Source organism: Oncorhynchus masou, chromosome 31, assembly GCF_036934945.1.
Source record: "Oncorhynchus masou masou isolate Uvic2021 chromosome 31, UVic_Omas_1.1, whole genome shotgun sequence".
NCBI lineage: Eukaryota > Metazoa > Chordata > Actinopteri > Salmoniformes > Salmonidae > Oncorhynchus > Oncorhynchus masou.
Genome location: NC_088242.1, coordinates 70354087 through 70367949, shown reverse-complemented (window position 1 = coordinate 70367949; position 13863 = coordinate 70354087). Strand labels below are relative to the sequence as shown.

Here is a 13863-nt window from a genome sequence, read left to right as displayed (position 1 = left end):
CCCTATTATTGTAATAGGGTTAGCATGTCTTGGGGGTATGATATTTGTGCATCTGTAACTTTTTCACTCATCATTATTCACGATTCATTCAGGATTATCCGTAATCATGGTTGCATCTACAGTAATCTTGAACTGTTTAGAAACATATTCTATTCTTATTTACAATAAAAGTGACTCCAAAATGATACAATACATTATTTACCATTCATTTCTGTTGGGCACAAAATTATCTGAAACACAACCAAAACAATCAGCACATGCATCCAACAAGTTTGTAGAGCCACTAGTAATATGGGGCCAAATACTAAACTTTTGATTACTTTAATACACATATAAGTGAATTTGTCCCAATACCATTGGTCCCCTAAAATGTGGGTCCTATGTTCAAAAAGTGCTGTAATTTCTAAACGGTTCACCCGATATTGATGAAAATACCATCAAATTAAAACTGACAGTCTGCACTTTAACTTTGCAGTCATTGTACCATTTCAAATCCAAAGTGCTGGATTACAGAGCCCAAACAACAAAAAATGTGTCACTGTCCCAATACTTTTGGCGCTCACTGTATACAGTATGTATATTGTTTGTACATTTGGTTGTTTATTGGTTGTATATTTCTTGGTTGTATTAGTCAGGGTTTCAAGAGGGGCTTTCTTGCCTGCGTAGTGGTGACAGACCATTACAGGAAGCCGCATAAAACCATGCTGTCTCAGCAGAGAGAGGGGTGGGTGTTGGAGTGTTCAACCGAAACAATAGCCAACTCACTCTGATCCTCATCTACCACAGCCACATGGTTCAGTCACCATCAACTCACCCCAGTCACCAAGAGCCACATTCTTTAATAGATTCAATAACAAAACAAAATCAATCAAAACAAAACAACAACACAATGATACAAGGCATCCTTCATCATTATCATCCAGTGGTAACCGTAACACAATTCTCCATCAACTATCCGCTCTAAAACTATGAATACAAAATCAACAAATGGAGAGAAAAAACTTTTAGGGAAAAAATACACAGTGAGGAATGTCATGAAATAAATAAGAACTTTACACTATATGGCCTGTCTCCGGCCTTGGAACAGTATTTGTTAAAGGAGGCCCACTTTAAGGACACACTCCATACATTCTCTTTTCCCTGTGGCAAAAACATGAAATACAAACATAATTCACTTAAAACAAAACATCAGTGTGTTCCTGTTCCCCCTTCGTTTTTGGTTGTCATACTTGTGGTTTGCATACCAGATTGTCACCTTCAGAAAAGTGTCAGGGTGCACTATTTAACGGTGATCGAAGTTGTGCCTTTAACTCGTAGATGCAGTGCAACAGGATAGTCGGAGTTTCAGAGATACCAGAGAGAGTGTCTAGGTTAGGGGTTGGGGTCCAATCTATTTTCCTTCATAGTAAATGTGTCAATACTGATTGTTTTTCTATCACAAATGTTCTCTCCTTCCTCCACCACATCCTCCTTTCTGTCCCCTTCCTCCTTTCCTCATTCTCTCTCAGAAGTCCATGGACATCGATCTCTGCTGAGACATCTCACAGATGGATCTCATGCTCATCCCTCTGTGTACATACACATCACACTTCCCTCCTTCCACCTCCTCTTCTTCCTCCTCTTCCATCACCCTATCCTCCCTCCCCCTTACCTGGTCCACCAGGCCCTCGCCTCCCACCAGTCCTACCTGTTTCATACTAGGCCAGCTCTTCTTCCTCAGGCTGCTGTTGACGCCTCTCAGAGATGGTAGGGAGCCTGGCTGACCCTGGGTGAACTCGCACCGGAAGGGAGGAAGCTCCATGGATCCTATGCCCACAGAGGAAGCACGTCGGCTGGGGTTGGCGGAGGCCTGGGAGCCACAGTGGTGCTCATGGATGCAGCGGGAAGTGGTGGAGGAACGTCTCAGAGCGCTGAGAGACTGGAGTTCTTCTGGTAGGTCTATGTCCGTAGACAACTCCTTAGGATGACAAAGATAATGATAACCATCTTCATACAGTGATCATCGTCATCATCCTCCTTACCACCGTCATCATCATCATCATCACTACTTTATAAACTAAGTGAAGTAAAGCAAAGTAAAATACAATATTAAAACATCAGTAGCATAATAAACTACACTGAACAAAAATATAAACCCAACATGCAGCTGAAATAAAAAATCCAAGAAATGTTCCAAAAGTACAAAAAGCTTATTTCTCTCAAATTTTGTGCACACATTTGTTTACATTCCTATTAGTGAGCATTTCTCCTTTGCCAATATAATCTGTCAAGAAGCTGATTAAACAGCATGATCATTGCAATTGGTATGCTGACTGTAGGAATGTCCACCAGAGCTTTTGAGGAGGAGTATTTCTGTCTGTAATTAAAGCCTTTTTGTGGGGAAAAACTAATTCTTATTGGCAGAGCCTGGCTCCCCAGTGGGTGGGCCAGTGCCCTTGCAGGCCCACCCGTGGATGTACCCCTGCCCAGTCATGAAATCCATAGATTTAATTTATTTAAATTGTCTGATTTCCTTATATGAACTGTAACTCAGAAAAATCGTTGACATTTTTGCATGTTGCGTTTTATATTTTGGTTTGGTATATATCATTAAGTCTAGATGTTAAACCCACCTTCTCTCTGAGTGAGAAGAGTTCGTAGTGCGGAGGTTCAAACACTTGCTTGAAGTCCGCTCGATTGAAAAGGGCACTCTTCCGCGCCACCACCTGTTAACACACAAGGGTTAGGATTCCACAAGCGGGATAGACGCTTTATTTCTCTCGACGACCCAGACCCATGCCACTCGTAGAATAGTAAAGTGCTTCATTTTACGAATTTTGTTCATTCACACACAGACAATTGACTGTCAAACATAATTTGGAATATTTGTCAACATTTGGTTGCTACACACCTTCTTGCGTGGCTGTTTGACCTGCACCAGTATGGAGATGACGAGGAGGAGGAGGACGAGTCCTGTAGACACACCTATAATTGTCCCATGGGTCTTAGTAATGTGATGGAATAGACCTTTTGGCTTCTTCTCTACAGAGAGACAGAGAACGAGAGACTTAGGGTTCCAAAATTCCGGCAACTTCTGCAAAATTCTTAGAAAACCTGGGGGAGGATTCTGGATTTCCTGCTCATTCCCTACTGATTCTGGCAATCGTCCAACAAAAATGTGTTTTTCCTCTTGATGTGAAATATGAAGATGATTTATGAAAATATAACACAGTATAACATAACATGTCTCACCTTTACAGTTGCTCTCGTCCCAGGGAAAGACACAGTTCTGCACCCCGTTACACACCAGAGAGTTGTTGATGCACATGCTACTGTGACAGAAGAACATGTCGCCTGAACACGGGGCTGCAACACACGCACACAGCACACACACACAAATCCTTTTTTATTTGATATGACGAATAAGCACAGTTAAGCTACACTGCATGAACAAAAGTATGTGGATACTGTCATGCTGAAACAGGAAAGGGCTTTCCCCAAGCTGTTGCCACAAAGTTGGAAGCACAGAATCATCTAGAATGTCATTGTATGCTGTAGCGTTAAGATTTCCCTTCACTGGAACTAAGGTGCCTAGCCCGAACCATGAAAAACAGCCCCAGACCATTATTCCTCCTCCACCAAACTTTACAGTTGGCGCTATGGATTGGGGCAGGTATAGTTCTCCTGTTGTCCTGCCATCCGCCAAACCCAGATGGTTGAGTGTGATTCATCACTCCAGAATGCATTTCCACTGCTCCAGAGTCCAATGGGGGGGGCAAGAGTTACACCACTCCAGACGATGCTTGGCATAGCAGATGATCTTAGGCTTGTGTGTGGCTGCTTGGCCACGGAAACCCATTTCATGAAACTCCTAATGAACTTCTTGTGCCGACGTTGCTTCCAGAGGCGGTTTGGAACTCGGTAGTGAGTGTTGCAACCGAGGACAGACTATTTTTATGCACTACTTGCTTCAGCACCCAGAAGTCCCGTTCTGTGAGCTTGTGTGGCCTACCACTTCGTGGCGGAGCAGTTGTTGCTTCTAGACATTTTCACTTCACAATAACAGCCCTTACACTTGACCGGGGCAGGTCTAGCAGGGCATACATTTTACCAACTGACTTGTTGGAAAGGTGGCATCCTATGACGGTGCCACATTGAAAGTCACTGAGCTCTTCAGTAAGGCCATTTTACTGCCAATGTTTGTCTATGGAGATTGCATGGCTTTGTTCTCGATTTTATACAAATGTCAGCAATGGGAGTGGCTGAAATAGCCGAATCCACTAATTTGAAGGGGTGTCCACATACTTTTGTATATATAGTGTATGTAATCCTATAGCGTAAGAGAAAAACAAATCTGAAACAGCTATGTGAAGTCTCAGCTACAAGAGGATACAATTATGTTACAGTTTTTTTACACTCGCTTTGGTGCTATTTTCACAAGTATGTGGTGAATTTGTAATGCCCCCTATTGCATGTTCAGAACGTTTGATTGTGCATTCGTTGGGGTTTCACACATCTTTCAACACTGAGTCATTCATGCAAAATCATTCATCAGTGATTCATGCAAATGTTTTCTGTGAAATACCATGAGAACATTTCATTCAGTCACCAATACATCAGATAATGATAGGCTCACCATTTAGTTATTTTAACTACCATTAAAGCCAATAGCAAAAAATACAAGATACACATTGCAAAACTGTAATTTTTGCAGTGCTGAATGGAACCAAGTAGTAGGTGGTAAATATATTCCATATAGTATTTGATTATAATTTGGCATGCACCATACAGTACATATAGTACATAGGACAAATCATCAGAAATAGGGGTGTTGTTAAACAGTTGGCTACTTTATATTTTATATTTTGTATTTTTATTTAACCTTTATTTAACTAGGCAAGTCAGTTAAGAACAAATTCTTATTTTACAATGACGGCTACGGTAAAAACACGGTTTGTAAGCCCTTTCTGCCAGTGGAGGCTGCTGAGGGGAGGATGGCTCATAACAATCTCCAGAACGGAGTAAATGGAATGGTGTCACATTTCTTTTGGTTTTCATGGGTTTTTATATCATTCCATTTACTCCATACCATTACACTACCCTACCCGGGGCGGCAGGGTAGCCTAGTGGTTAGAGCGTCAAACCCCCGAGCTGACAAGGTACAAATCTGTCGTTCTGCCCCTGAACAGGCAGTTAACCCACTGTTCCTAGGCCGTCATTGAAAATAAGAATTTGTTCTTAACTGACTTGCCTGGTTAAATAAAAAAATATTTAAAAAAACACTATATTCCAGCCATTATTAGGGGCTGTCCTCTCTTCAGCAGCCTCTACTGATTTCTACTCAATGGAACATTGCACAAGATCACCTTTTCTACGTGACTTGTCAATTAATACAGTATCACCTGTTTCTCAGCTTACAGTGTATCAATGAAATTCCGATAATGAGTGGAATATATTGTTATCCAACCCAGGTATTTCAGCAGTGCATTTTATACTACACTATAAATCAAAATGGTAAAACATAGTGGGAAAAAAGTCACTATGTGGTACCATTTGTAATTATAGTGTAGTATAAAATGCACTGCTGAAATACCTGGGTTGGATAACAATATATTCCACACATTATCTGAATTTCATTGATACACCTGAGTCACATCCATATATGATTTGGTTTAACCTTCAAACATAAATTGATGTCAAATTGATACATTTATGAGGTAGAAATATAGAATTTGACAGTGTTCAGCAGTTATCAAACTATATACGTTAACTAGGCACTACATCATTTTGGCTCAGTAGTTACCACTTTTGAGTAGTTTGATAAAGTGATAATTAATTGTATTGTTAACAAATTACAAGACAATTATATCAAAAGTAAAGTGAATATTGAATTTTGAAAAGCAGATACTTAGATTGAATATGTATCTACATTTAAAGAGTGATTTGGTGCAGTGAACAAGTGACTTTGTTGTACTCAGTCAGTTGAAAATGTCCTTAGAGTTTTGAAACATCAGCCATTTCGATGATCTGTTTTGATTTTTGTGCTTAAGAGTTGTGAAAATGTACCACATACTGTACTTGTAAAAAAATCACGAAAGTGATTTAAAAAAAGTAAGTATGAGCAATAGAAATACAGGAGAGGTACAAAGAGGTAAAGTGAGAGAGACACACAGTAAGAAAAGGATGAGAAGAAGAAAGCAGGAAAGGGGAAGCATAAGACAGATTCAGGGAAAGAGTGAGCCTGTGAGGGAAAGAGAGAGGTAGAAAGAGTGATAGAGAGGTAAAGTGAGTGGGTGATGGACTCATGGTAGGCCAAACAGGTGAAGAAAGGAGTGAAGAGAAAGACAGAAAGAGTGATAGAGAGGTAAAGTGAGTGGGTGATGGACTCATGGTAGGCCAAACAGGTGAAGAAAGGAGTGAAGAGAAAGACAGAAAGAGTCATAGAGAGGTAAAGTGAGTGGGTGATAGACTCACGGCAGGCCAAACAGGTGAAGAAAGGAGTGAAGAGAAAGACAGAAAGAACGTGATGGACTCATGGTAGGCCAAACAGGTGAAGAAAGGAGTGAAGAGAAAGAGAAAGAACGTGATGGACTCATGGTAGGCCAAACAGGTGAAGAAAGGAGTGAAGAGAAAGACAGAAAGAACGTGATGGACTCATGGTAGGCCAAACAGGTGAAGAAAGGGGTGAAGAGAAAGACAGAAAGAACGTGATGGACTCATGGTAGGCCAAACAGGTGAAGAAAGGAGTGAAGAGAAAGAGAAAGAACGTGATGGACTCATGGTAGGCCAAACAGGTGAAGAAAGGAGTGAAGAGAAAGACAGAAAGAACGTGATGGACTCATGGTAGGCCAAACAGGTGAAGAAAGGGGTGAAGAGAAAGACAGAAAGAACGTGATGAACTCATGGTAGGCCAAACAGGTGAAGAAAGGGGTGAAGAGAAAGACAGAAAGAACGTGATGGACTCATGGTAGGCCAAACAGGTGAAGAAAGGAGTGAAGAGAAAGAGAAAGAACGTGATGGACTCATGGTAGGCCAAACAGGTGAAGAAAGGAATGAAGAGAAAGACAGAAAGAACGTGATGGACTCATGGTAGGCCAAACAGGTGAAGAAAGGGGTGAAGAGAAAGACAGAAAGAACGCGATGGACTCATGGTAGGCCAAACAGGTGAAGAAAGGAGTGAAGAGAAAGACAGAAAGAACGCGATGGACTCATGGTAGGCCAAACAGGTGAAGAAAGGAGTGAAGAGAAAGACAGAAAGAACGTGATGGACTCATGGTAGGCCAAACAGGTGAAGAAAGGGGTGAAGAGAAAGACAGAAAGAACGTGATGGACTCATGGTAGGCCAAACAGGTGAAGAAAGGCGTGAAGAGAAAGACAGAAAGAACGTGATGGACTCACGGTCTGCGAAAGACGTGAAGAGCATGCGAAAGCGGCTGAGTCTGCTGCCTTCGTCGGCCCACATCCTGACCACGCCTACCCCGTTGTCAAGCATTACGTCAGTGGCAACGGTACTGCAGAACTTGGCCTGCAGCGACCATGATGTCACAGTAAATAAACAATTCATTAAAACGATAAAACATGATGATATGACAAACTAAAAGTATGACAACAATAAACTCACTATCACATGCATCACTGCACCAGCTTTATTCCGATAAGTAGTTAATGTTGATTAGTGCTAACTCTCCTCTAGTTTTATTATGAATGTGTACAATGTGGGAATGATATGTATTACTGCATAGTAGTTAGTGAGCGAGTGAGTCAGTGAAGGAGTTCTCATTCCAACTCCTACCTTGAGATCCTCTATGGCACTGCTGCCGTCGTACACGGCCACAAAGTTCTTCTTACACTCGTTCGAATTCTCCAGCTGATACTCCAGAAACCGCAGGTAGATCTGACCAAGAAAAAAGGGAGAGAGAAACAGATGGATGGAGGGAGGGAGTTGTTAAAGAGGGGAGATATAGATATTTAGATATAGATTGTTAGATAAAGATATTTAGATATGGAGAGTTGAGACATGTCATAGAGGTGTAATTGACCTTGAAGTTGGGCGGAGCTCGTATGGTCCAGATACAGTCAACCGCCTGGTCAGGTTTTACTTTGTCCTCCTCCTCCACCTGACCGGACCGGATCATACCATCAGCTCCACTTAGCTCAAACTGACAGTCTGACAGATAGCGGAGGAGGAGAGAGAGGGAAAGACAGGGAGAAAGAGAGGTGATAGGGTGGGATGAAGAAACACATATGATCGTGTTAAATCCAGTTAAATAAAGTGTTATATTATTGTTATCTCGTTGAAGAAGTGGTTAAAGTGTTGATGAATTACCTGGAATAGGATTTAATATTCCTCCCACGTGGAGGTGAAACTCTGGGTCTGAAAATAATAAATAGCTGAAGTCAATGTTTGCTCCTAAGATGTGTTACCTACAGTAAAGTGCTAACTGTGGTTGAGGTAAATTACTTGCAGAAAATATGTACTGGACCCTGATGCCTAGATGTGTTATGTTGGATTGAGTTAGCCACTCCCTTTGTGTGTTGTGGTTCATTATCTGTGGTTCAGGTAAATTACTTGCGGTAAAGGTAAGTATAGAAGTGTATTACCTGTGTAAAAGGTGTGTTGTGGTTCATTATCTGTGGTTCAGGTAAATTACTTGCGGTAAAGGTAAGTATAGAAGTGTATTACCTGTGTAAAAGGTGTGTTGTGGTTCATTAGCTGTGGCTTAGGTAAATTACCTGCGGTAAAGGTGTACTGGACCCTGAAGCCCAGTCCCTCCAGCTCCTCATCACTGGAGAAGCGGATCCAGATGAATCGTCCACTGGAGAGCACCAGGCCTGGGCTGGAGGAGCCACAGAAGCGGTTGATCAGAGGAGAGAAACTGAACGGACCATCTCTCACCTCGATGTGGTCGAAACGACACTCAAAGGATGGCTCAATGTAAAAGATATCATCAAACAGAAGCTCGATCCTCTGACGGGGCAGGGCTGGGAGGGGAAGGAGAGTAGGTGTCACTATTTGGCCAAGGTAAAAAAGCCGCTCTGTGTCAAAATATGTAAGCGTTTTAATCCATGTGTGTGTGTGTGTGTGTGTGTGTGTGTGTGTGTGTGTGTGTGTGTGTGTGTGTGTGTGTGTGTGTGTGTGTGTGTGTGTGTGTGTGTGTGTGTGTGTGTGTGTGTGTGTGTGTGTGTGTGTGTGTGTGCGTGCGCATGCGTGTGTGTGCGTGTGTTACCTTCCAGTATGTAGAGGCACTCCTTGTTGGGAGGGTAGATTTTAGGGTAGTTTGGAGAGCTGAACTGCCCCCCGTTGATGTTTCTGATCCAGGTGCCACACTGTCGGGCATTCTGGGAAATCTTACCCACATTCTGAGAGTCTACGGATGCCATGGAAAAAACAATCACACACCACACACCAGGAAGTATTTATTAGTACAGTGATGTCACCGATATTATTCCGGTGTAGAAACAGCTTGATTATGAGTGTACTTCTATATAATGGGGATGACTCCAAAAGCACTGTCTTAGTTTGATTTCCAAATGTGAAATTAACACACATGAATTAACGTATGTATTCCTTGAAAGACATAACATACTCAACCGATCACAACTGAGTTTCTGTGACATTTATAAAATGTGACAGATATAAAATATACTGAACAAAAATATAAACGCAACATGCAACAATTTCAAAGAATTTACTGAGTTACAGTTCATATACGAAATCATTCAATTTAAATAAATTCTTAGATCCTAATCTATGAATTTCACATGAATGGGGATACAGATATGTATTTATTGGCCACAGATAGCTTAAAAAAATAGGCCTCGGGGTCTCGTCATGGTATTTTTGTGCATTCATATTGCCATTGATAAAAAGCAATTGTGTTCGTTGTTCGTAGCTTATGCCTACCCATACCATAACCCCACCGCAACCATGGGGCACTCTGTTCACAACGCTGACATAAGCAATCCGCTCGTCCACACACCGCTATACACGTGGTCTGCGGTTGTGAGGCTGGTTGGACGTACTGCCAAAATCTCTAAAACCACGTTGGAGGCGGCTTATGTCAAAGAAATGAACATTACATTCTTTGCAACAGCTCAGGTGGACATTCCTGTAGTCAGCAGGCTAATTGCACGCTCCCTCAAAACTTGAGACATCTATGGAATTGTGTTATGTGACATAACTGCACCTTTTAGAGTGGCCTGTCATTGTCCCTAGCACAAGGTGCACCTGTATAATAATCATGCTGTTTAATCAGCTTCTTGATGTGCCACACCTGTCAGGTGGATGGATTATGTTGGCAAAGAAAAAAATGCTCACTAACAGGGATGTAAACACATTTGTGCTTGTGAGAGAAATTGCACGATTATGTTATAATACTTCTATTGTATCAAATGGTTGTTGTATTCGACAGAATAGAGTATTCTTATAGCTTTTGTGTGTGTGTGTTCTACTGAGGATGGGCCTCTGGGAGATAACACTGACAGAGAAGATTTACGATGTCTTTGGGTGATAAAACCTAAAGAGCATTCCAGAGCATGAGTTAATGTTTCTGTTCTATATGGTACCAGGGAGAGATGGTTCCAGTGGAGCGGAGACACTGGTCTCTATACAATGACAACTGTTGACACAGCAGATACTGTCTACAATGTATTATAAGTATCTTTCATACAAATCTTAACCTTGTGACCCATTCTATATATCTGTTGTTCGTCATGTAGGTTGAAAGGGGTGTATCTTTCCTATGAAAGATCTCAGTAGCCTTTGTGTTGCCGCTCTCAACGGATCATTAGAAATGGTGATTCGTCGACAAGCCATTGCCATTGCAAAGCTCTCATAGATTTAGTTTAAGTATAACTCTGACTTGTGTGATAAGTTGGTCTCTCCTCATTTGATAGTAAATAAATTAACCACCACATGCCCAACATTTGTGACAACAAGATTTTTGAGCATATGGAACATTTCTGGGATATTTAATTTCAGCTCATGAAACAAGGGACCAAGACTTTACATGTTGTATTTATATTTTTGTTCAGTGAATTAAAACAAACATTCACCCTGAATAGAACACATTTCTGCCATACAAATGAGATCACACCCACCTTTGGTTTTCTGTGCCAATGCAAAGCCTTCCTCTATCAGAAAGAGAGCTACCCAGACTGGATGGGGGTTGAATAGGGCATAGAGAGTAAATCAGGAGAGAGAGAGAGAGAGTTTGAGGGATAAAGAATAAAAAGACACACACTCTGAAACCCGAGGACCATCAGCGGCACAGCTGCTACTGGTGTTTTACAGAGTGTGTTAGGAAAGAGACAGCGCGCTGAGGGAGCTGTCACCTCAGCATCACTGGGCCGCTTGCGCACTGAATCACCCGGTTTTGTACCACGAGCTGATGTGGGCATCATGCGCCTCTGACTAATGTCTGTCAACTGATGTTGCTGTTGCTGATGAAAATGAAATGGAAATTGATACACAACCGCATGCAGGCGCGCGCGCAAACACAACACACACGCAAACAGAGGCCGAACAACAAAACAACCACACCAAGAAAGAGGCTGACAAGACAGTTGGCACACATACCCACACCCAGTCTAAACTCACATATGTACATCTCCTCCTCCGCTCAGTTTCCTCACAGGATGGCTTGCTAGGCTACAAAGCTTTTCTTCGTTCCTTGCTTTCTTCCTTTAATACCCGCCTCCTTTACGCTTATCAGGGTAAAACGTTATAATCGACTTTTACAAACCACAACTTTCCTCATAGAATGCAATTGACACTACATCGCCGCTGATAAGACACTGCTACGTGTTTTTGTTAAAAGCTCTAGATTTAGACATATACAATGTAATTGATCAACGACTCCGAATCACTGTCATCTCAAATAATGAAAAAAACTTAACGGAAATCATCATTATCCAAAACTGGCTACTTGTTCAACATAAATCCCACGAAGTGATGAAGTCCCTGTAAATATTGCTTCTTTGTGTAGATGGGTATAGCCTTGTTTTGAGAAACATGAAACTACAAGTTCTGTTTAATTTGTAGGTTCAGCCATTCAGAGAAAGAGACTCTCTCTCTCTCTCTCGGAACTAGCTGGCTGCAGCCCTTTTTAAAGATTGGACACTGCTGGCCAGGCACCGCAGTCGCTCATCGCGCATGCCCCCCCCCCCCACCCCTCAATAACTCCCTTTACTCCTTCGTTTTTTTCGAGCGTTTGGTTAATAGGGATAACCAACTTTCGTTATTTTTGATTTGATTGTTTAATTACCAAATAATCATGTTTTCAATTGTTTTTGTTTTAGCAGTGTCTATCTGTCTGTTTTTCTCTCTGACACACAAGCACACGCACACACACACACACACACACACACACACACACACACACACACACACACACACACACACACACACACACACACACACACACACACACACACACACACACACACACACACACACACACACACACACACAGGATGTGCCAGAAGCACATTGTTCTTATTATGCATTTATTACACTCAATTCAATTTAAGGGGCTTTATTGGCATGGGAAATATGTTTACATTGTTAAAGCAAGAGAAATAGATAATAAACAAAAGTGAAATAAACAATACAACATTTACAGTAAACATTACACGTACAAAAGTTCCAGAGGAATAGTACAGCTATGTACAGTGTTGTGACTATGTGCAAATAGTTAAAGCACAAAAGGGAAAATAAATTAACATAAACATGGTCTGTATTTACAATAATGTTTGTTCTTCACTGGTTGCCCGTTTCTTGTGGCAACAGGTCACAAATCTTGCTACTGTGATGGCACACTGTGGTATTTCACACAATAGATATGAGAGTTTATCAAAATGGGAATTGTTTTCAGATTCTTTGTGGGTCTGTGTAATCTGAGGGAAATATGTGTCTCTAATATGGTCATACATTTGGCAGGAGATTAGGAAGTGCTGCTCAGTTTCCACCTCATTTTGTGGGCAGTGAGCACATAGACTGTCTTCTCTTGAAAGCCAGGTCTGCCTATGGTGGCCTTTCTGTTTATAGTCAAAGATTTCCTTAATTTTGGGTCAGTCACAGTTGTCAGGTATTATGCCACTGTGTACTCTCTGTTTAGGGGGCCAAATAACATTTTAGTTTGCTAAATTTTTTTGTAAATTCTTTCGAATGTGTGTAATGATCTTTTCGTTTTCTCATGATTTGGCGAGGTCTTATTGTGTTGCAGTCCTAGGGCTCTGTGGGTATGTTTGTGTTTTGGAATAGAGCCCCAGAACCAGCTTGCTTAGGGGACTATTTCTGAGATTCTCTCTGTAGGTGATGGCTTTGTTATGGAAGGTTTGGGAATCGCTTCCTTTTTGGTAATTGTATAATTTAACAACTATTTTCTGGATTTTGATAATGAGTGGGTATCGGCCTAATTCTGCTCTGCATGCATTATCATACAGTACATTGTACACAGAGGATAATTCTGCAGAATTCTGCATACAGAGTCTCAATTTGGTGTTGTTTCCATTTTGTGAATCCTTGGTGAGGGCACTCTCTCTCACTCTATTACACTGTAATAAACATACACACCAACACCACTGTACTGTTCAAGACTACACTGACTGCCTCTTCTGAACTGCTGCTGGCATGGGAGGCAGTTCTTGGAAATTAATTATTCTGCACTCTGGTACACTCAGATGAGAGTGCTCTGAAATCGGTGTAGATAGCCAAAGCGAATTTACGAGAACTTTGAGAACGCACAACGACTATACCATTTAGCTAAGCTTAGAATGACGGGAATATTCAAGTCAACAAACGTTGGGTAGTTAAATAGCCTATAGTAAATATACTGGCGAGTTTGATGTATAACTACGAACTTTAGGTAGCTAGCTAACATA

At 41.5% G+C, this 13863-nt stretch overlaps 1 protein-coding gene across 2 annotated transcripts; it reads right to left on the bottom strand.

Annotated features, from left to right (window-relative positions):
- Window positions 1–824: 824 nt before the first annotated feature.
- On the bottom strand, window positions 825–12038 carry neto2b (neuropilin (NRP) and tolloid (TLL)-like 2b). 2 transcript variants are annotated; one of them, XM_064951826.1, is made up of 12 exons: window positions 11579–12038; window positions 11080–11136; window positions 9207–9347; window positions 8713–8961; window positions 8306–8353; window positions 8019–8146; window positions 7772–7873; window positions 7378–7504; window positions 3232–3345; window positions 2891–3021; window positions 2613–2705; window positions 825–1957 (listed from the first exon to the last, which is right to left on the bottom strand). In XM_064951826.1, exons 1-12 carry the CDS (start codon window positions 11586–11588, stop codon window positions 1505–1507), a joined length of 1653 nt encoding a protein of 550 aa, XP_064807898.1. In that variant the 5' UTR covers window positions 11589–12038; the 3' UTR covers window positions 825–1504. The 2 variants fall into 2 exon arrangements, with proteins under 2 accessions (XP_064807898.1, XP_064807899.1); XM_064951827.1 differs by lacking the exon at window positions 11080–11136.
- Window positions 12039–13863: the final 1825 nt, after the last annotated feature.